Source organism: Ambystoma mexicanum, chromosome 5q, assembly GCF_040938575.1.
Source record: "Ambystoma mexicanum isolate Mex_15411 chromosome 5q, UKY_AmexF1_1, whole genome shotgun sequence".
In the NCBI taxonomy this organism is placed as follows: Eukaryota; Metazoa; Chordata; class Amphibia; order Caudata; family Ambystomatidae; genus Ambystoma; species Ambystoma mexicanum.
In genome coordinates this window covers 393,756,391-393,779,974 of record NC_090933.1, presented here as the reverse complement: position 1 = coordinate 393,779,974, position 23,584 = coordinate 393,756,391, and the positions used below count along the sequence as shown (strand labels likewise).

Sequence of the window (23,584 nt, the reverse complement as noted above, 5' to 3'; positions counted from 1 at the left end):
TTCTCCGTGAACTACGCCAAATCCCACCTGGTGCCCGCGCAAGTCGCACTCTTTCTGGGAGCGAGGCTCGACACAGTGTCCCTTCTGGCCTCCCCGTCGGAGGAGAGGACCAGGACCATCTTGGGCAAGGTGCAACGGATGTTGGTGGCCGACGCGGCCAAAGTGAGATCCATCAAGTCCCTCCTCGGGATGATGTCTTCCTGCATCTACCTCATTCCCATGTGCAGGCTCCGGATGCGCCCGTTGCAAGAATTCCTGGATGCGCGCTGGATCCAGACGACGGGCAGCTTCGAGGAAAGGATCAAGCTCGACGAGAATTTCCGACGAGCGATACGGTGGTGGGGCACCCGCGCGCATCTGACGGCGGGCATGGACTTCCAGACCCCAGCCCACCAGGAGACTGTGACCACGGATGCCTCCCTGGAAGGGTGGGGAGCGCACACCGAAAATCTGCACGCGAGGGGACTCTGGCTCCCGACGGAGAAGTCCCTGCATATCAACGTCCTGGAGCTCCGTGCAGTGTTTTGGGCCCTCAGGTCCTTCCTTCCGTCCCTCAAGGGCAAGGTGGTGAGGATCTTCACCGACAACACCACCACCATGTTTTACATCAGGAAACAGGGCGGAACCAGGTCCCCAGCGCTGTCCAAGGAGGCGCAGGACCTGTGGCATTGGGCCGTCGCCCAAGGGATTTTTCTGGTGCCGTTTCATCTGGCAGGGATAAAAAACACCATCGCCGACTCACTCAGCAGGGAGCTGCGCTCGTGCCACGAGTGGGAACTACGGCAGGATCTGGTGGATCGCCTCTTCCGACGGTGGGGCACAACCCAGATCGACCTGTTCGCGACGGCGACGAACACCAAGTGCCGGAGGTTCGCCAGCAGGTTTCCCCAGACGAGGAGCATGGGCGATGCTTTCTCGTTCCCCTGGGAGGGCCTGTTCCTCTACGCGTTCCCTCCCTTGCCTCTGCTAATCCGGCTCGTCAACCAGCTCAAGAGGTCACGGTGCAGGATGATCCTCGTCGCACCTGCGTGGCCGAGGCAGATATGGTTCCCGGACCTTCTGGACTTGTCAGCGTCCCCGCCGATCAAGCTGCCGGCGGACGCGGATCTACTCTCCAGGGAAGGAGGCGCCATCCTCCACCACGACCCGAAGTCGCTGAACTTGTAGGCCTGGCTCCTGCAGCGCTAGAGTTTGGAGGATACGACATACCGGCCGATTGCAGAGAGGTTCTTGCAAAGGCCAGGGCGCCCTCGACTCTTAAATGCTACGGACACAAATGGAAGAGGTTCTCTGTCTGGTGCCACGCACAGAAGATTAACCCTCTACGGATTACGGCTCCCCAAGTACTGCCGTACCTGCTGACGCTGGCCAAAGCTGGTTTGGCACACGCGTCCATCAAGATTCATCTTGCTGCGATCTCCCGATACACCAGAACCACGGGGCGGACGTCCTTGTGGTCTCATCGTCTGGTGAAAGAGTTCATGAAGGGACTGTTCAGATCGTTCCCGCCGGTGAAGGCTCCGGCCCCGGCGTGGGAGCTCAACGTGGTGCTGACCAAGCTCATGGGACCTCCGTTCGAGCCTCTGCACTCGGCCCCGTTGAAGTTTCTATCGTGGAAAACAGCTTTTCTTGTGGCCATCACCTCCGCACGACGAGTGGGAGAGATCCAGGCCCTTTCCTGCAAGGCCCCGTACTTGACTTTCCACGACACGAGGGTAGTGCTCAGGACGCACCCCTCCTTCATGCCCAAGGTACCGTCGGACTTCCATCTCAACGAACCCTTGGTGTTGCCTGTGTTCTTCCCGTCGCCTTCGTCGCCGGCTGAGAGGACTTTGCACTCGCTGGATGTAGCTAGAGCGCTGAAGTTCTACGTGGACCGCACGAAGGGTTTTCGGAAGACGTCACAACTCTTTGTGAACTTTGGACCTGTCAAACAGGGGAAGGCTCTCTCGAAGGCTTCCATTTCCAGATGGCTCTCCGGCTGTATCATGTACTGTCACCGGTTGGCAAACCGACCGCTGCCTGGCCGTCCGAGAGCCCATTCCACCAGAGCGATCGCAGCTACCACGGCGTTCCTATCTGGTGTGCCCCTGCTGGACATATGCAGGGCTGCTACGTGGAGGTCGACGCACACCTTCACGAAATTCTACTGCGTCGACCGGGATTCCAGGGAGGAGTCCAGGGTCGGCCAAGCAGTGCTGCGCAACCTGTTCGCCTGAGGTGAGCCTGGTGAGGAGGTAAGATGCTTAATGTTGAGTTGATGTGATGCTTAATGTTGAGCCTTTGCCACCTCCCGTGGTTGTGCATGTGTGTACTGCTATGTATTCTTTATTCATGAGCATGTGAATCCATGCCAGACCCCATGCTGGAGAAGGAACAAGTTACTTACCTGTAACTGTTGTTCTCCAGCATGGGTCTGGCATGGATTCACATGCGAACCCTCCCGCCTACCCCTCTGCGGCTCTTCACTTGGTCATACTGCCACTTCACGTGCTTCCAAATCTGAAGATGGCTGCCAGAGGCGGTGCTTAGGTAGAGGGCAGTCATTGGCTGTGGTCAGTATGACGCAGAGACCAGTGATTGGTTATTACTACGAAAGACAGATCAGAAACGAAACTGATACTGGTTTTTTCTTTACCGAGGATTACCGAGGATTCCCAGCCTGACGACGGGGAATATTCATGAGCATGTGAATCCATGCCAGACCCATGCTGGAGAACAACAGTTACAGGTAAGTAACTTGTTCCATATGCTACAAATAGTTTCTTTCAATTGAGATGTGCTGTGCAAAAAGAACTTCTATCCCCAATGATACCACAATGGCTGTCCGAACAATGGTGCGTCCGGACTAGGAGCCAAGTGAGTTGATGCAAATTACTTGAAATAAAATGCACATTTGCTTTCTGACTTCATTGAAACCAGTTAAGAAACACATCGAACTGCTCTTACCGTAACGTTTTTTTAGGTAATGTTCAATGAATCATTTGTACTTGTGCTAGTTTGGACTTTTTGTTGCATAGATATATAAAAGCGCATTAATATATTAATTTGTTTTTTATGAAGCACATTAGTATAAAGCACTTTACATAGGACCTTTTTACATACCTTACTATTATTAGGTCGCATTAGGACATTAGTTTGACCTTAAATAAAAATCAGCCTGAACAATGTATTTTGCGTAAGTTTATAGAATGATTAATACACGTAAGTCTTTTATTTTTAAAGCTGGAGAACCTACAGAAGAACATCTATCAACTAGAAGAACAACTTCACAATGAAATGCAGTTAAAAGATGAAATGGAGCAACGTTGCAGGTGAGGAGATAGGAGTTCGACTTAAATTTACTGTTTACATTTGCAGCAAAACGCATGCTTTATATGTCAAAAATATTAATATTGTGACTTCACGATAAATCTCCCTGAATGCTAGATCTACTTTCAGGTTCCACTATGGATTTTCTTCTCAAACAATTCAGAAGATTCAAGCCACTGACTCGACCACCTTCTGTCATCTTAATGCTAGGTCCTTTATGACATGTTTTATTTATTTATTTATTTATTTATTTGTGTGAGGGAGTCCGAAGGGCTTGTGTTCATTTAAATCACATTTTCCTTTGCCTTCATAGCCACAGGAATCATGTCAAAAGCCCTCTGGTTTTCTACAGGTTAAGCTTGACAAATGCGGCAAAGTCTGGTGTTGTCATGTGAGTGTTGGATGTTTAAAGCTTACCTTCAAATTCCTGCTCTCTTGATCCGTAAATTTGCAGCAGCAAAAATGGAAGAGACAGTTTTTGTTTTCCTGTGGCCAACAAAGGTTTGTTTCCTGCCCTTTCTGTGGCGACATTGAGGACTGTGAAATATTTTCATAATGAGGGAAAGGGCAGTGAGTGTCCTGGTTGACTAATGGCTAGGAGCAGGAATAGTGTATCTCTTTTAGAACGTGTAGCAACATTTTAGGGTCCGGATGACCATATGTGTCCTATTCAGAAACAAATGAAAAGTTCTTCATATAGCGATAAAGGGATTGATGCGTCTCTTTCCAAACAAGCTAGCACAATAGCAATGTGTTGGACAGGCCTTGAGCAAAACAGGCTGCTGCCTTTTCTATTGTCGAAACCCTCTACATCGGATCAATCACCCCCTGCAGTCTTGGTCTGTGTGGTCTGCAGTGCCACTGGCCTCAACCTGCAATCAGAGGCATCTCCACCTTGATGTTGAGGTTTTCATTAGTGTTAGGCAGAAACCTGTGCAGTTCCCTTGGGGACCACTGCAAAAAGTTTAAGTCTACAGGTGTAAGCAGTAAAACCAATTGGTAGCAGTCCGCACCACCCAGATTTACCTGGTAGCTGTGGCTGAGCAGTCAGACCTCTCTCAAGAAGAGTTAGGCAGTATATAGAGTATACACAATAGGTACAGAGATACAATAGCACAAGCAAACACTGACCAGAGCTTTGGTGTAAAAGTATATAATTATTTATTTAAAAACACACTTGTAAAAATACACTGGCACTAATGTCAAGCAAAGTTCAAACATTCACCATAAGTATATACACCTCCCTAGTTAATTATTCGACAAGTCTAGGTTAAGACACCACTTAGTTAGTAAAACAGAGGTGAGCGCGTAACCGTAGATGGCACTCCAATAATTTGTTTAAAAAGGGAGAGAAAAGGCAGAATAGGAAAAACGCACAATACCAACACTTTTAAGAAACCACAGCAAGTCAATAAAGGCAGGGTCTACTGTAGAGCAAAAAGTTCATAGGCCAGGCCCACTCTTGGAGAGCGCAAGGCGGAATGTGCCCAAGATCACACAGTGGAAATGCACTCAAAGTCTTTGCAGAAAAGTCAAAAGAGGTTGGATCGAGTCAGAAAGGTAATGTTAGCAGGTCCGAGGTCACCCCAGGATAGAGAGTCAAAGATTTACGGGACACCTTGGACAGTCTGTTGCAAGGGAGATCACGCGGGACACAGTACCTGAAATGGTGAGAAAGCTCCAGCGGTGGCAGTTGTTCCTGGCAGCGGGTGCAAGTCGGCGCTTCGTCCAGGGGAAGAGATGTTCTCGACGTGGAGGAAAGCTGGAGGTCGTTACACTGCCAGGGAAGAAACCAGCCGCAGAGTTGACCGGTTAAAAGGTACTACCCTTTTATTCGCGGTAGTGGTGAAGCGTGGTTATCCGGCTGCCGGGGTGCTTGGCACGGGCGATTCGACCACGAGACGATCCAGGTAGGCGAAAAAGGCAAACTGGTTGGTCCCACCAGCTCAATGGGAAGAAGACTCTCCTGGAAGAAGATCTCCTCTGTCGTCGGGAAAGTCTTGAGTTTCGTACAGCAGGGCTCCACCGGTGGTGTCGTCGTTGTAGATGGCTCAGCTTCTCCCCTCTTCGGATTCTTTAGGTCCTGTGGCGACTCTGAAGTTCCAGTCCCCAAAGCCCTGCTTTTATGCAGCAAAACCCCCATTCATCAGCCTAGCTGTCACTCAAACATGCGAAGTGGTGAGCCGGGCGGCTCACCACTGGGCCAATCACACAAGAGTGCGACTTGAGTTGCCAAGGCAACTCAGTCCAGGGTGCCTAATCCCCTTCCCACACATCCTGTTGACCCCAGACAGAGTGGCACCATTTGGAGGGCTTCTGTGGAGAAGCCCGCCAAAAAGTTGAACAAAGGGCTCGACTTGGGTTAGAGTTTCAGAGCCCAACACAAACGCCATTTTAAAACCGAGTCCTGGCCAAAAGACACAACCGGGGAATAAATATTAAATAACCCGGCGGTATCTTTAACATTGCACCAATAAGTGGTGCGTTTAAAATGAATGGGAAAATCCCATAGGAAATATTCCGGTGGAATATTTTGCGTGGTATCCATTGCCACCAGCCAGAAACTTGACAAGGGGGGACTGGACAGTGCCCCCTTGGAAAATTGACCCAGGGGCAATCGAATTACCCCTACCAGTACTTCCACAATATGATGGTTTGTACTGGTTCTGGTCATAATTTGAGACTAGTAAAGCCAATGGTGACTTTGCATGCCCTTGGAGACAGTAGTCAGTCCCAGGGTATGGGGTCTATGTTTGGGGGTCACTATGACACCCCTGTGTTACTGCACTGAGGGTGCTGTGTAACACACATACCAAAAACACATGAAGCCCTATGGAGTAAAAGACCCCATAGCCCATAAAACACATTACATAGTCAAAGGACACTCAAATCACGCCTATGAGTGGGAGAAAGAGTCTCCCTCTTAGCAGGAGAAATAATAAAACCCAAAAATCCAGCAAAGCTGCTGGTGGACTCACTAGGTTTGGGAAATTAGCCTTAACACAGAATTCTCCCTAACAATTAGTTGTCCATGGGGCCCATCAAGTTTGAAGGAGACTTCAATGTCCAGGTAGGAAAAGTAGAGGTTGATTAGCACCAAAACATAGAACATGAAGAAAGAAAGGAAGATATATGGATAAATGGGGACACAAAAGATTCACACCAATCAAAATAAATAAAGGTAATATACAAATCTTGCAGCTTAACCAAATGACTGAAATGCTGACTCGCATCTGTGACTATGCCAAGGAAACAGTCATGTCTCTCCAAGGGGCAGTCACCCCCTTAGGGACTATGGAGGTGAGCCCTGCTATGCTTAACCACCCCCTAGTGGACAGGGTATGGCGGATTCCTCTGGATGTGAATCCCCTCCCCCTTGAGGTTACAGAAAAACCCCAGAGGGGGGGCTCAAGTCACCATCCCTCCTTTACTTCCGTTCACCTTCGTGGGATATGTGGGAGCTAAAGTGTAAGTTAACTGTATAAATCCTTTTGTAATGGCTGACCGGCTTCTGACTCCCACAATCTGCAGTCCTCAAGGAAGGGAGCTGAGAGCCAAATTGAGCAGCGCCCTGGGGGAGCGTCATTGAATCTACCAATCGGAAGCGCAGAAGAGAGGAAGGATAGCTCAGGGGCAACATGCTCGCCTTGTAAGCAAGACGACACGGAGCAACACAGGTTCGATCCCCGGGACTGCACTTAGAAACCTCTGGGTATTAAGTGCGTTATAACCTATCATACTCTTACATCCTGTCCCCTTTCCTCCATACTGCAAGGGCGTCCCTTCCGATGGACGGGAGATGGACCCTTTTTCACCAGAAAAAAACCTCCTTCCCTTCTAAATTTAGAGGGGCACAGGGTTGCAGTCCTGGGAGCATGTGCTTTCCTTGACTCCGGCGCCACACCTCGGTCCCCTTTTCCTCATCGACGGGAAGCAATCGAATTCACCAGTGCTTCTGGGTTTGACTTCGGCCATGTAATTCCACGCGTGGATACTTCTTCTCTTCTGCCTCTTTGTCTTTTTATCATTCAGGTACTCGGTCCTCCGTCGTCACACTCCTCCCCGGCACATGTTGACTTCTACAGGGTAAAGCAGGTGTCCATCCTGCGATGGGCTCTTTCCAACTTCAGACCCCCACGCCCTCTGCCTACGTTGCCTTGGCCCAGACCACGGCTGGCAAGCTTGTACCACGTGCAACACGCTTTCCTCAAGGTCTCTGAAGAACAGACTAGCCAGGTGGAGGGAGCTCTTCCAGGGATTGCCTTCAGAGGACCTGAAGGACTTTGTCAATCATCGATCCAGGCCCAAGGTAGGGCCGCTCTTTTCCAGCGCACCCGTAAGGGAGACTCCTTTCCAAGGACTTACCCGTGTGGGAATAACGGCTCAGGTTCTCATACCAGCATGAGTACCGAGGCTAAGTCAGCTACCGACCGGCAGGCTGAGGGGTCAGTGGATCCTCCCGGTGGCAGTGCTAAGGGACCGGAAGGTTCTTTTACTGTGTCTTCACCCGAGGGACCACGCCCTAGTAGCGGCAATATGTGCGAGGGGGCGCCTATACTCTGTACTACCGGCAGATCTGCTGCGGGCGAAACGCCTACCATGTCTCGGCCTCAAGAGCAGAGTAGGCCTCATGAGCCACACTCAAGAGTCCTGGACGAGTCTGGGCCCAGTGAGCCAAGCAACACGATGCAGGCACGTGGAAGGCAGCTCGACAAGATGGCCACCGTACCAGACATTACAGATACCTTGGCCAAAAGGGCTGGCTCAAGCCCCACAAGGTCCTACCGGTCAATCTACTCCTGGATGCCAAGTACAGGCAGATGGAGGGGGATACACTCTTGCGATCGGCGCACCCTCAGCCTCACTCCTCAGTGATCGCTGCAGCATCGCTATACTCTAAGCCTCATTCGTCCTCCGCCTCCTCTTCCCTGACGATGCTAGGCAAGGAGGAGATGATCTTGGAAGCGTACGGGAAGAAGCTGTATTCCAACTCGTCCTTGCATCTTCGTCAAGACAATGCCGATGCCATGCTGGCAGCCGTGAACCAGAGGCTTTGGCGGGAAATGGCGGATTTCCTCCCAGAGCTTCCGGCGCAGAGCCAATCACGAATGAAGGCAGGACTGGCAAAGGCCAAGATGGTGGCACAAGACATCATGGGGTCCACCGTGGCCCACATTGACACCTCTGGCCGGGCCATCTGCATTGCCACGGACATGAGAAGAACGGCCTTGCTCTGTGCTCCGAACTTTTACCTCGATGTTCAGGAACAAATCTCAGACCTGCCGTTCGAGGAAGGTGACCTCTTTCACTCCACCATGGATGAAGAGCTGGATAAAAAGAAAAACAGCTCACAAACGGCTAAGTCTTTATCCATCCTTACAAAAACCACACCCAAAAAGTACACCCAGTCACAGCAGCGCTCGGACAAGGGCCGCGCATACAGAGGGTTCTGCGACTTCGAAGAGCAGAGGTCCAGGCAGCCGGACCGCTCGCCGACCCAACATTGGCACAAGCAACAAAAGGGGGGGTAAGGGCTTTTTCCAGTCCCCCCTCTTCTCCGCAACAGCCTCAGAGAGAAAGAAGGCATGACACGCCCCTCCAGGTCCACGTGTCTCCAGTGGGGGGCAGGCTTGCTCTCCGTGCACCCTTCTGGCGCCAGAATTTCGCAGACCCTTGGATCCTCTCGGTAGAATCCACAGGGTTACCGTCTACCCATCCCAGCCTCTCCTCCCTCTTCCCCCTCCACTCCCCCAGATTGGGACAGTAAATCTTTTGGCGGAGATCGGGTCGCTCGTCGAGAGCCAGGCAGTGGAGGAAGTCCCAGCCTCCCAGCGAGGCTTGGGCTTCTACTCCAGGATTTTCGCCATTCAGAAAAAGTTCCAGACAGCCTTAGAGTTGTGCTGGACCTTTACACCCTCAACCTCTCCCTACCTCTACAAAAATTCAAGATGTTTACGCCAGCTTTAATAGCGGAGACAACATGTGTGCAAAGGGAGACTGGATGTGCTCCCTGGATCTGAAGGATGCATACTTTCACTTCCCGATTTGCCAGCCTCATCGTTCCTTTCTATGATTCAGGATTATGGGCTGCCATTTCCAATACAAGGTGCTTCCCTTCGGCTTCAACTCGGCCCCCAGGGTCTTTACCAGGCTGATGGATACAGTGGCGGCCCTCCTCAGGGCTCCGTCAGGGCTTCATCTCCGGAAGCGGTGCACCTTACTTCCCATGTGCTTATGAACACACTGCGCGATCTGGGCTTTTCACTCAATCTCAAGAAGTTGCAGCTGCAGCCCACACAGAGTCTGAGCTTCCTGGGCCTTATCTGGGACACATGCTTCGAGAGAGTTTTTCCTTCGGAGGACACAAACACAACCATCAAGAGGGCCACTGCGCACTTCCTCAGCAGAGAAGTGACATCGGCCTGGTGGTACCAACACCTACTGGGTCTCATGGCAGCGGTCCTACTGGCCGTCCCCCAAACGAGATTTAGGATGAGGTGGATACAGCTTCATTTCACAGCATCATGGAACCAGGAGCAGGGCTCTCAGGCGGAGTTGATCAGCCTTCCTCCTTCGCTTCACCCAGACCTCACATGGTGATCCAGGGACTGCAACCTGCGGACGAGCAAGCCCTTCCGGCAACCTACCCGTCACAACCCACATCCAGAAACCCCCCCCCCCCTGGTAAGCCCATGGGCCAGGAGGGGTCTTGGCTCGGGTCTCCAACAAACTTGGGCATCCTTTGCCTAGGCCCTCTTGGGGCCAGTTTTGGCGTCTTTGGCGCCAGGCTCATACTTAATAAAGACTTGTGTTTAGGGAACTACTTCATTTCAAGTGCCAGCCAAAATGGAGGCATCCACATAGCTTGGCTCCTTGGATCCAAGCTATACGGTATAGTGTTTTGGGTGTGGTAGCCTAGGAAGTACTTTACCTGGACTACTTTCTTGAAGCTATTTAAACCACACCCAACTTTGATAACATGCTTCGCGTTACTTTGCAATCCTGCAACGTGACGCTCATCGTGTTGAGCTGTACCCGCGAACCTCGGAAGAACAGCATCTGTAAAGAGACAAAAGGACATCGTTAGCAGCAGCAGCTTAACAACAATATACAACGGCAATAAGACCTACCTGAAAGACTCAGAGGGCAGGACAGCGAGCACACCTGAACTAACAACAAGGTGAGGAGAGGTCCAGAGGGGCTGCAGGCATACGGGGTGGTGGGGGGTCTGCTTTCCCCAGTTGCCCAGTCTTGAACATTGCCCACCTGTATTCCAGGCAGAGCTTTCCCGCTGGTCACACCTGGGAGCCGCAGAGAAGGATACCAGAGTCCCTACAGCTGGGTGGCGTCCCCATGGATACCAGGTGAGCGTAACACCTGCTATTGACCAGCGCGATGCGCAGTGTCGAATCTGCTCTACTTTTTCATAGAAGGTGCTAGCACTTGTAAACACAAGTAAGTGCTTTTTCAAGTGCTTACAACAAGTGTATTGTTGTAGTGCAGGTGCAGTCCAGTTATGGACGTCTATTGTTAGTTGACCTCTACGTGCCTCCTGTAACTGGAATAAGGACACACTTATATTTTGCTTTTAGGCGATAACCTTTTGGAGAGGCACTTGACACATCAGAATCACTCATTGACATGACCGGTAGTAAGCGCTTACTTGATTATTTCATTTTCAGACAAGTGCAAAATAGAATTACGAGAAGTGCACTAATTACGGCTATTTATGCATTTTGTTACAGGTGATGACGGATTTCCTGCACACAAGTTTATCTAATTCATCCAGCATAGCATAAGTCAATGTATTGAAATGTGTAAAATGTCTGTGCGACATCCCGAATGGTGAATAGTGAATCTAACGCAACTGTAATTGAAACAATCCCCTGTAGAAGTTACATCATGAAGAAAACAATACGGCAAAGAACTAAACATGTTGGGTACAATCCAGCTACAATAAATCTGTATATATGCTGCTACAAATTAGTCGCTTTTTGAACTATAAGATCTGGTATATATTAACACTGCTACTATTAGTTCATGGAGGTTGGTTAGCAGATTGCGCTTGCAAGCACTGTTTCTTTTAAATAGTGCAATTTAGTACTATTGCTATGCTAATTGAAACACCACTTGAATGGGGAGCACACGTCACTTTTTCGAGTTATTTGGTGATAATGTATTTTAAACACTTTTTTCGAAATTAAGTGTATTTTTTATAAGAATCTTCTGGTCTCACACACTCTACTTGGTTATATATGTCTCTATTAATTGTCGCTAAACGCTGGTAAGAGCATCTTGATCTAACAGAAAATTAACTAAGGTTTAGGTTCTTCACCTGCAAAATGCTTAGTCGGATGGGTTTGTGTTATTAATGTTTGTACTCTACCAGGAGTGACCCATCACACACTATTTCCTTGGTGTCTCCCTTTGTGTTTAGTCTGATCTACCACACACCATGGCATTGACTCTAAATGCTCAGGCGGAAACCGCTTTATCGGCGGAAATTAGGACACCATTGGACAAAATGCTAAGGAAATGAGAAAGGGGGAAAAATAAATAATCAAGAGCCAAAGGAACATGAAGGTTTTCCAGTTTCCAATAGATGGCGTCCTCCCATGGAATACTTAAGATGCATCTCTGCAGGCGCAGCTGACATCGGAAGCCTATTCACCTAGCAGGGGTTGTGCAACCTGGCATTTGTCTAGTCTGCTTGTCCCTTCCTCAACTCCGGAAGTGATGACGCCTGCAGTACAAATACTGCACACAATGCCCAGTGACATAACTTCCATTTTTTCACACAATCAACACGCTGCTTCAGTAACGTTTCTCTCCCTCAGAGATTTTTTCTGTGTCACACCATACCATCTTGGAAAACCTAGGGCTTTAAACGCTGCAGGGACTGCACTTTGAAGATGTTGATCACCAGTTCCCACACTGAGTGCATCGTGTTTGGGGACGGAACACAAAGTCTCACAGTGTGGTTAGTGTGGTTCCTGGCAGGCTATGAACCCAATGCTCTGAAAGAATGCTGTCTGCCTAAGTCGAGAGAGACTACCTCCAAAGCTGGCTGGAGGATGAGTGGGCATTGGAACTTCCCAGGCCTGAAAGGCATCCTTCTGGTTATAGGAGGGTCGTCAAAAGTGGCACCAAAAACAACATAAGAATCCTCTTGGGAAGCCATTCATCATCATCCTCCTCTTCTCATAAGAAGAGAAAACATCCATCTCAGTGGGACGGGAGTGATAATATGTTTTCGTGCTCCCCCAGGCAGTTGACGTGCCAGACAGCAGCTTCATCTGCCAAGGAATTGGAATATTCCTCACTCAAAATGTTTGTAATATTCTCAAAGCCATCGACTGTCTCTACCGCAACACAGAGGGTCCGACTGCATCCATTCAAGCCAGCAGGGTCAAAGAGCAGCAGCGTCCTTAATCCTTGTTACACGGACCCCATCCCAAAGAAAAGACTGGCGATTAAGTCTGCTAATTCAAAACTTAAGGCTGTCGACAGAGCCTCCTGTGCACACTGTATCGGGACACAGTCAAGACTATTTCCTTATGCTGTATCTGGACTCCTCTTCCTGCCTTCTTCTCTCTGCATCGTCCAATCAAAGCAGAGCAGGCATTCTGTCATTTGGACCCCAAGAGGAACCTGAAGAATGTGTCTTGGATGAGGGACTTCTGGAAGGCGACTTACTCTGTGTGCTTTGCCGGTGCTGGGGCGGTAAGGCTATCCCTAAAGTGACCCTATCCAGGTGAATTCTTCTCTGAATCAGAAAGTGCTATGATATGGTGAGCAAAGAACCCCATTCAAACAGATTTATCTTCTTGTCTTTCTTCCTTGGAATTTTTTTTTATCTTGGTATTCTGTGTGGCAGCTCACATTCCTTTAATGGGTGATTTGAGCTCTTCAATTGTGGATACGAATTACAAAACATGTATAAAAAAAATGGTAATCAAAGGCTTCTCAGATTGGAGAGGAGCATTATGGAATTTACTAATGTGTAATTGGCAATTGAATATATTGAATGGCCATGTAACCCGTGATGGTCGACGTACATGGCAAAGAGGAACAAACCGGTCAAAAATTGACTACATTTTTGCTTCAATATCATTAATTTTGAGAATTACTTCACAGAGTATAATTGATTACTGATCTAGTAACCATGCTGGCCTGGTTTGGGAATTTACCTTATCCATAGACCCACTTCACAATTCCTCAGGCCCAAAGGATTTGTGTGTCCAAAAACAAACAAACAAAAATATTATTCTGGTTTAATAAGGCCACTGCTAGATTTAATGCTGACATTTCCAACGTAGTCTTTAGCATGGTTGACAATGGGTAGGTTCATGCCATGGATTCTACATCATTCTCCACTTAATAGTTGTGTTTTTGTGATTTATCTCTTTGCATCCATCAATGGGGATCTCTCAGGAAATGTCTGCATAACATAGATACGATAAGGAGATTGCAGGTAGGAAGAAGACTTTGCGTAAAATACTGAGACACATTAAATCAAATGTAACTTGGTCAGCTTTGGATAAATACATAAGATCTAGACTTCTTAAACAAAGACACAGTAATTGGGTGAAGTGGTTCAGGATTCATCTTGGCTTAGCAGACAGTAAACATATGTTATCTATAGTCCACACATTTAACACCAAGGTTTTTGGAGAAATATTAGTAGAGATGAGTCGTGTAGACTTGCCGTCTGCTCTGGGTAATATTATTTCCGTTTCTACATGTCACAATTACCTGGTTAGCAAATTTGGTTTGCCCCTCCTCTACCTAATTATTTCTTGACCCAAAGTCCTTGGGTTGTTGGTATAGCTATTTCTCTAGGTGGGACATTGAAGGTATCATTTAAAAAAAACAGAAGATAGAGTTCTGTAGGTCCTGATAGTGTTCCAATTATAGTTCTAAAGGAAAATAACGTGTTATGGTCTGGTATCCTTATCAACCTTTTTCACAACATCTTGATGGGTGGAGACTTGCCAACCTCTTGGTGTGCCTCCTACATTGTTCCTGTTTTCAAAAAAGGGGTGGCTGAAGAGTACTGAGCTTTCATATTACCGCAAAATTGCCTCAAAGAGCTTTGCATCATTACTTCTGGATGACTTGTCGGCGTGGGCTAGAGCAATAAGTTGTCCCAGTGAATTTCAAACTGAATTTTGCAAACATTATGGCACATCGTTAAACGGATTTACTGTAAATGGATTACAGCCACCGCAATCATTAGGCAGCAATTTTTCTTTTTTTTTTTTAAGTATTCAACTTTTTACACTTTTTATGTAGCATCGATACACAATCAACAATTTACAATGCAAATAGAAACAAATATTTAAAACATTTAAGAGAAATTCATAATACCAACAATGATCAATTTTCACTGATTAAACATTGCAAGCATATACATTTCATATTACATTTCACATTCTGCTAAAACCTTACGAGAAATGGCATTATTACAATATTTTAAATGGTTTCATAGCTAGTTAAAATTCTAGACCAAGGGGACTAGATGGCCACTTGCAGGGAGAGGACGTGAAGTTGAACTGTCCCTCCAGGTCCTGTTGCATGGTTTAAACATGGCCAGACCACAGCGGTAAAAGAGTCCGGCAGCTGGATATCGGGTCAGGGGCAGCCGCTGTGAGGAGCAGTGCGACGGAAGTGAGAGGAAGGTGGAGAGCAGCACTGCATTGTCGGGTGCAGTAAGAGCCGCCAGCGGTGACCCGACCACGCTGGGGGCGAAGAGTCGTGGGCCGCCAATCTGAAGTGGGACTCAGGCTCCATAGACTCCGGGCAGTGGCTATATCCCACGAAAACGGCAACCAGCAAAGAAACAGAGGCGGGAGAGTGAGACAACAGCAGTGCAGGGTGATAAACCTGCACAGGAGCTCAGCGCCTCGGGGCAGAGTTGGGAAGGTGTGCCTGGCTCTTGGCCTTCTCCCCTGCCCCCGCAACAACGCATTGGATCAGCTGCAGGAGCCAGAGGGTGGTATGCAGGCCCGACCTGGGTAAGATTAGCAGAGAGTTGTCATTCGTGGAGTTAAACCATCATTCCTGCCCAAGGTAGTCTCTGACTTCCATTTGTCGCAGAAGATAACTTTAATGACCTTTTATCCTCCCCGCTCATGCAGGTAAGGAGGAAGAAAGACTGCACAAGCTACACCCAAAAAGGGCTGAGAGTTTTTATATTTCAAGACTTGCTAAATTTAGACAAGAGGATCAACTCTTTATTGGGTATACCGGCCATAAATTGGGCCTGGCAGTAACCACACAGACTATATCCAGATGGATAGTTTTAACAATTGCAGAATGTTACGGACTGACGTTTAAACCAGCAGATGGGCTAAGAGCTCAGGCTCTGCAAAGTGGTGTTCCGGCAAAAGATATCTGTGCAGCAGCCACCTGATCGTCTATGCATACATTCGTATAGCATTACTGTTTAGAGTCGCCCTCTTCTCAAGGAGATCTTTTTTTGCAAAGGCCGTTCTTCATACAGTCCATGACTAGACTAGATAAATTGGTACTCCCTCCTCCAAATTGTCACTGCTTTGGGAGCCTATCAAAGATGAGGAATACGTGGGAGGGCACAATTCATTTGAAGAATAAGTTACTTACCCCTGGTAACGTTCTTTCGACTGGATGTTCCTCCCACGTATTCCTCATTGCCCCTCCCAGCCTACCCCGCCGTACAATTTATGTGCTTTACACTCTGCGCTATCTGAGAACTTGCAGTCTTGGGGTACACCTAGTCAATTACTCGATTGATGGGAACGGAAAAATGGAACTGAAGTCAACGGGCGCGGCTAGACCGATTTGTACTGCTGATGACGTCGACACCCGACGGCAACCCTCGAGGGACATCGATGCCACGACTGCCAGCACAGTGCCCTCTGGTGTGGACATTTTGTTTCCGAAGCAGCAAATACGAATAAGAATATCAAAGATGAGGAATACGTGGGAGGAACATCCAGTCGAAAGAACGTTACCAGGGGTAAGTAACTTGTTCATCTGATGATGGTGCCAAAAGGAAAACCTTCTGCAGGTCCCCACTTTTTAACCCATACAGAAACAAAAGTCCATTGTTATAGATCAATTGGTAAAAGGCTTGGTGCTTGTAAGGACCATCAGTCTCCTTCTGTGAAACTATAACCATAAGTGTCTACATAAATCTGCTGGATCTAAGAGCAATCCATTTAGCACTGAGGGCATTCCCATCGTCCATCATGACATATTAGATTCTTGCACAGACTGACAATACGGCCACGATGCGTTACCTAAACAGAACAGAAAGGCCTGAGGACAAGGATCAACGAGAGGATAGCTCAAAAGATCTTAAAGTGGTTTCTCGCATGGAGTCTCTCAATAGTGGAATTTCAGCTGCCAGAAATAAAGAATACACAAGCAGACACCCAAATCAGATCTTTCTGAGAAGAAAATGAGTGGGTTCTAAATGACCGAGCGAAGAGAAATATTCAGCCAATGGGGAACGCCGGCCTTTGACCTTTTTGCCACAAAGGAAAATGCAAAATGTAAAGGTTTTGCCTTCAAGAACCAGGGTGAGGGGGGTGGGGGTGTCCTTTTTTTAGTAGACTGGTTGAAAGACTTTCTTTATGCATTTACTCAGATTCCTTTAATCCCAAATGGGCATTTCATTTGTGGTATATGGCTCTAGTCCACCTTTCCATCCAACCACACTGAACTCTGCCGTGCAGACTGGACCTGCTGTTTAGACTACAACAACATTTTCCACCACAGCATCTGCACATCATCTAATAGCATGGCTATTGAGGTTTTGCAGTTCATCCACTTAAATCTCCCTAAAGACTGCATGGAACTGCTTGCGAAGCCCAGAACAATGTCCACCATGTCCTTCTATGCTTTCAGATGGAAGAGATTTTTTTCTCTGGTACCGTGAGGAGCTTATCCTGTATCCTTCCAAGAAGAGAGGTTACTGCTTTATCTTTTGTACTTGGATAAATCAGGCTTGCAGTTTTCCTCTAAATGTTCAAATTTCTGCCATTAAGGCTTACAGAAAATGTTATGTACCCCCTCTTGTTAAGCGCTTTGTATTTCTCTTATCATTGGTGTGTCTTGTGGCATAGGAAGACAAAACGGGCGTGGATAAATATTCACAGCTATACATGCATGAGGTTGATCAGCAATGGGTCGAACGCTTTCAAACTGTTCACGTCAATTAATAGCTTTATGGCATGAATGTGTTTTGTATAGCCTGTTCTGTTATATAATCTTGACTTTCTCATGTATGAGCATGTTCAATACAAATTGCCTTTAAAAAAAAAAAAATTCGCTCACCTGATTCTCTTTTTACAATGCCTCTGGTTTAGAGGTTCTTAGAAGTATTGAGACCATATCAAGCCCTTTCCTCCATGGGCCCTTTTTAACTTATGCACAAATCTCACCTCCAGCATTTAACTTGGAAAATAGCCTTTCTTATGGCACTTACTTTGGCTAGAAGGGTTAGAAGAATCCAAGCTCTGTGTGCAGAAGAACTGTGAACTGTTTCATTATCAGACATTGTTGCTATGTGGTTTTTCATAATCCGAAGTTGGTGTTTAGCACACACCCTTCTTTTTTCTGCAGGGTCATCTTGGATTTCCATATTAACCATTTTGTTAACATTTTTTCCAAATCCTTCCTCTCTGGCAGAAAGATCTCTTCACACCTGTGATGAACCAGGAACGAGACGTGGACACAGGGGAGCTATGCTGGTTGTTATAGACTTTTGTTCAAATAATAAGAGGGTTGGAAAATATCTTGCTGTCCCTGCTCTAATAGGTATTTCCTATCTCAACCAAAACTAAAGGTCTGTCCTATGTCAAGATGTCCTGTGCCCAAAATCCTACTCTGGCTCTCATATTCTAAAAGGAACTCTAAGGTGCTAGGGTAATTACTTTGGCTTGAAAAGTGCACACATGTCCAAGTTCAACAAAACGTTCAACTCAACCAAAAAGCCTTCCTCTTAAATGGTGTTCACAATTCCTACAAATGTCTTCCTTCCCCAGGTTTCTTCCCAGTAAAACAATAGTTCCAAAACACACCCCAGTTCTTCGTAACTTAAGAAGATAACTTTCTCCATGTTATTTGTAATTCACTTCACAGTTTTATTCAATTCACAATCCCAAGGGCATAGGCCTACCTCAGGAGTCTTGTCACACAATTGGCTTTGCCTGGTATACTCCCCTGCCAGGGCTTTCTTACAAAAAGTTAACAAGTCTCTTAATTTTTAGTGTGGTTCTTAGACTCCTATTAAACTGCAAGCTTCAGCCTTTGCTATGCTTTACATATCCAGTTAGTCAGCGACCCTTCCTCAATCAGGTTTATTACGCGTGAAGCCCTCAGCGTCGCACTTTCCCCCAGCTGGGCTTTGGTGTCCTTTGCAAGCTTTCATGGTTGCTGTAACAGACCGGTAGGTCGGGAGAGCGTCCTGTCCTTCCTTTGCTCTTTGGCTGACTTCCAGGGTCTGGAGGCAGCGTTTCTCTGACATTGCCTGTGCAGCACGATGACTCCGTTTCTCCTGCTTCCCCTTCTCCGCGGGACCGGCAGACCTTCCATGTCGTGCAGCGCTTGGTAGGCTCCTCTCTCCTCTGCGGGCCTCGCATGCAGCTGTGCTCTCACTAGGCTGTTTCTCCTACCAACGGGAGCCGCCTGCTCCTGTCAGTTTCTTCGGCTTCATCAGCTGTTGGGGATTTAAAGCTCCCGCCACTGTGCCACACCTTCCAACAACTAGAGTGCGGATGGGGGCTTCTGTGCTCTAGTGACCTTCATAACTCCATTCCTCCTCCTCATCCCAGTATCTTTAAAGGACTCATACACATGAGATTGACAGACAGTCATTGCAGGATATTGTCGGATCTCATAAGCAAGTCTTGTGAAATGTTGGGGGGAGGCGGTTACCACAGTATGCCATTACGGCATGTGAAATGTATGGGAGGGCAGATGGATACTGTGGGCCTCATTACGAGCATGGAGGTAAAAACTCAGTCATTACCGGCATGGTGGTATTAGCGCATCCGTGCACCCTCGACACCGCTAACAGTGGCTGATTATGAGAGCACGAGCACACGTGAACCCCCATGCCGGTAATGGCTGCACCACCATGCCGCTGAAGGCCCCCAAACCCCTGATAGCGCCATCTCGGGACCCGCCGATTCCGCCTAGGAGCAACCCCTTAATAATGGACCCGGCAATACCATCTTGCAAATACCGGGTTCGTAATACCGGACCCGGAAGTAACGTCATTGCGCCGGAACAGGAAATGCGCCGGCGGCCATCTTAAAAAACACAATCCATTGCAATCCTCTTAACACAGCAGTGCTACAGAGTGGAGAGCAGGGCCATTCAATCCAACATGTCAAAGGCAACTCGCAAGTCCACCCCCCGCTTGCACAACATGCGCTTCACCGACGAGAAGCTCAGCATGCTTGCGGATACGCTGGCAGCCCATGCGGATGAGGTGTTTGCCAACAACTTAAAAAGGGAGGTCCAACTGCGAAAAAGACAAATATGGGAGGAGTTGGCACAGAAGGTGACAGCGGTTGGCACCACCCCCCTGCACGGTGAAGAACTGCAAGAAGAGATGGGACGACCTACGTCTCCGTGTGCGAAACATCCTATCATCAAATCGCAGGGAGGCCATGGCTACAGGCGGCGGGGCCCACTCACCCATCAAATTGATGCAATGGGAGGAGACCTGCAGCACCACTATAAATATGGAGTCGATTGAGGGCTTCGATGAAATGGAGATGGGTGCGGCGACATCGGGAGATGGAGGTGAGTGACCCCGCAAACCCCAGTAAACCAAAGCATGACGTAGCACAACAGATGTGAAAGTGAACCAGACCAATGCATGGGTCATCATACACACATATACAGATCCATGTCCAGATGGTGGCCCAAACCCTGGCACAATGAAATGCATGCTGCCTGCCAATCCCATTACCAACAGACACCCAACACACAGGGATCATTCACATGTCACACATCACGCAAACCGCAATACAACGGTATGCCACCTGGTACACATCAGTACAGAATGGAGAGGCCACATTGTATGCCAATATGGCCACCCCCCCCTTGAAAGTACCCTGTGTGTCACACCTACAAAAATGCAATGCATGAAACATGAAATACTGTACAGCACCAAATCATGCATCTTGCATGAAACACCATCACTGATGCCCTGCATCTCTTGTTCCCCCACAGGCACAGACGCAGAAAGCGAAGGCCCGGACCCTGCCCCAAGGGCATCGACACACTCAAAGGCATCCAGGACCAGTCCAGAAGGCACTAGGCCTTCTACGTCCTGGGCAGCGCCAACGCCCAGAGTGCAACCCAGGGCACCAGTACAGGCCAGGGCAGCAGAGGAGGAGACATCAGCTGCCGACAACACGGCCACAATGGAGTCGACAACTCCGGCAGAGGCTGATGAGACGCAGTCAGCTGCCAATAGTTCCATAGGGGAGGTAGCAGCCATTGCCCCCCTCAGCGACGTGGAGGGCCACGCTGAGGAATTCTCAGACATGGAGAACAACTTTCATGTTGTATGTCCGCATACACCCACTCCCCAGCCCACCCCCCTGCAATCCCCACAGGGCACACCAGTATGCCCCATGCTAGAACATGCCATATTAATGGCCAGTCCACATCTGTACACCACATCGGAGGGCAGTCCAGCATTGGCCCACCCTGCCACTGCACCTTCCACCTCCACAGCCCCCACAGACATGGAGGCTCGCCTCACGAGGGTTAAGGCCCGGCAGGACAGTTTGATTGAGCTGGTCCGCCAGTATGTGACAGAGGGAGAACAGACCCGCCACGAGATTCGGGAGGCAAATGCGGCTTCCATCACTGCCATGAATGCCAACACCTTAGTGATCAGGGACAGCCTAGCTGCGGTTACAGAGGTCCTTGGCAGGATCGTGGAGAATATGCAGCAGCAACAAACTGCCCCGGCAGTCGCACACCCATCCACCTCCACCCCATCCACCACACCTGCCAGCTCGACTTCCTCAAGTCCTGTGCGCATGATCAGCCGCAGTGCACGCCAAACGAACATGCTGCCCCCAGACCCGAAGAGTGGCCGGAAGTAGTAGGACCACCCTGCATGTGCCAACTGCCACCTTGTAAAACTCACAAATGGCACATCGTGTGTGGGTTGACAATGGGTGAGGGGGGTAGGTGGTGTTGGGGGTGTTTGGGATGTTGGGTCGGTGAGGGGAGGGTAATGGTGAGTTGGGGGGGTATGGGGTGTTGGGTGGGTATGGGATGTCGGGGGTGGGGGAGCTGGTATGGGTTGTTGAGGGGGTATGGGGTGTTGGGGGTGTTTGTGGAGACTGGGGGGAGGGGCTTGACGGAGTGTGTGAGGTGGAGGGTTCTAGCACTATGTTGTTAATATTCTAATAAACCCGTTGTGTTAAAAATTATTTCATGACTGGACAGTGTTTAATCAATTCTTGACGGCGCACAGTGCCCAACTCCCCGCACACCCTGTGTCCATATCCACACAATCCCAGTGCCCAGTGTAGTACTAACACAGACCCATCAGCATCCCTGTGGTTCAGAAGAAATCGTCAATCAGTGATTGGCGCACAGCACGGCCATCCTGTGCATCGCGAACTGGCAGGGGTGCTGCTCCTTCTCCATCATCGTCCTCACCCGGTGCATGCAGGTCATTGTCTGGTGGCATTGGTATGTTTCTCCGGATGCACATGTTGTGCAACATGGCACAGACCATGGTGATCTTTGCCACCTTCCTTAGGTCCATAAAGAAGTGCTCCACCAGACCTGCTGAGACAGTGGAACCGTGCCTTTCACAGGCCAAAGGTCTGCTCGATCACAACACAGGTATGGGTATGAACCCGATTGTACTCCTCTTCGTGCCTGTTCTGCGGGTTCCATACAGGGGTAAGTAGCCACGGCTTCAAGGGATAGCCATCTTCACCTGTATGGGGGCACAATGAGGTATGTTAGTCGATATCAGACCTGACACCTTAGTGATCACTACCATGGCTGCAGCTATTCGGTGTTGACATGCACATGTCCCTGGATGCATGCACGCAGGTTAATTTGACGCAATGTGTACTGTATTATGGTCTGCTGGTGTGGATTGAGTTTTCCAGATGATGCAGGGCGTTCACTTGCATGCTGATGCAGATGTACTGTGGATGCGGAACAATGTTCAAACACCCATGTTGGTGATTTGTGGTACTCTGTATGTATTCCCAATAGCGGCATTGCCACAGGTGTGATCATGTTTAGTCATCCATCGCTTGGCATTCCCATGGTAGCCCGCTAGAACGTATGGCATATTGTCATTGCTGTGCAGCATTGGTCTTATGTATGGCATTGATGTTTCATGTTCAGGTTGGGATGTTCAGGGCTACAGTGTTTCACTGTATGTGCATTGTCCACTCAGCACACATTCTCGCCAAGGAGGAGTATCCGTCGCCCCGCCCCCAATCTCACCCAGGTGGAGTATGCGTCCCCCCCACCCCCAATCTCACCCAGGTGGAGTATGCATCCCCCACCCCCAATCTCACCCAGGTGGAGTATGCGCCCCCCAGGTAGAGTATGCACCCCCCCCAATCTCACCCAGGTGGAGTATGCGTCCCCCCCCCCCCCCCGGTCTCACCCCCCAACTGCACTGTCATGGGCCTGTCGGGCAATTTACCAGCAGCCAGGCACGTCGTCCAGCATGTCGCTGCAGGTAGCGTGGAGTTACGCAGCACCATGGAATCATGTGTGGATCCGGGATATCGGTGTTAGGGAGAATTCTCTGTATAGGCTAATTTCCCAAACCTAGTGAGTCCCCCAGCAGCTTTGCTGGATTTCTGGGGTTTATTTTTTTCTCCTGCTAAGAATGAGACACTCTTTCTCCCACTCTTAGACATGATTTGAGATATCCTTTGACTTTGTAATGTGTTTTATGGGCTATGGGGTCTTTTACTCCATAGGGTTTCATGTGTTTTTGGTAAGTGTTATACAGCACCCTCACTGCAGTAACACAGGGATGTCATAGTGACCCCCAGACATAGACTCCATACCCTGGGACTGACTACTGTCTCCCAGGGCATGTAAAGTCACCATTGACTTTACTAGTCTTAAATTGTGAACAGAACCAGTACAAACCATCATATTGTGGAAGTACTGGTAGGGGTAATTAGATTGCCCCTGGGTCTGTTTTTCGAGGGGGCACTGTGCAGTCCCCCCTCGTCGAGTTTGTGGCTGGTGGCAGTGGTTACCA

At 48.7% G+C, this 23,584-nt stretch overlaps 1 protein-coding gene across 1 annotated transcript in view; it reads left to right on the top strand.

The window, feature by feature from the left end:
• The window catches only part of ROCK1 (Rho associated coiled-coil containing protein kinase 1), a 3,300,884-nt gene that overhangs the window by 1,535,640 nt on the left and 1,741,660 nt on the right, over positions 1-23,584 (top strand). Inside the window, exon 12 of the mRNA XM_069620881.1 lies at positions 3,226-3,314. Coding sequence (XP_069476982.1) covers positions 3,226-3,314 — 89 coding nt within the window. The remainder of the gene's footprint in view (positions 1-3,225; positions 3,315-23,584) is intronic.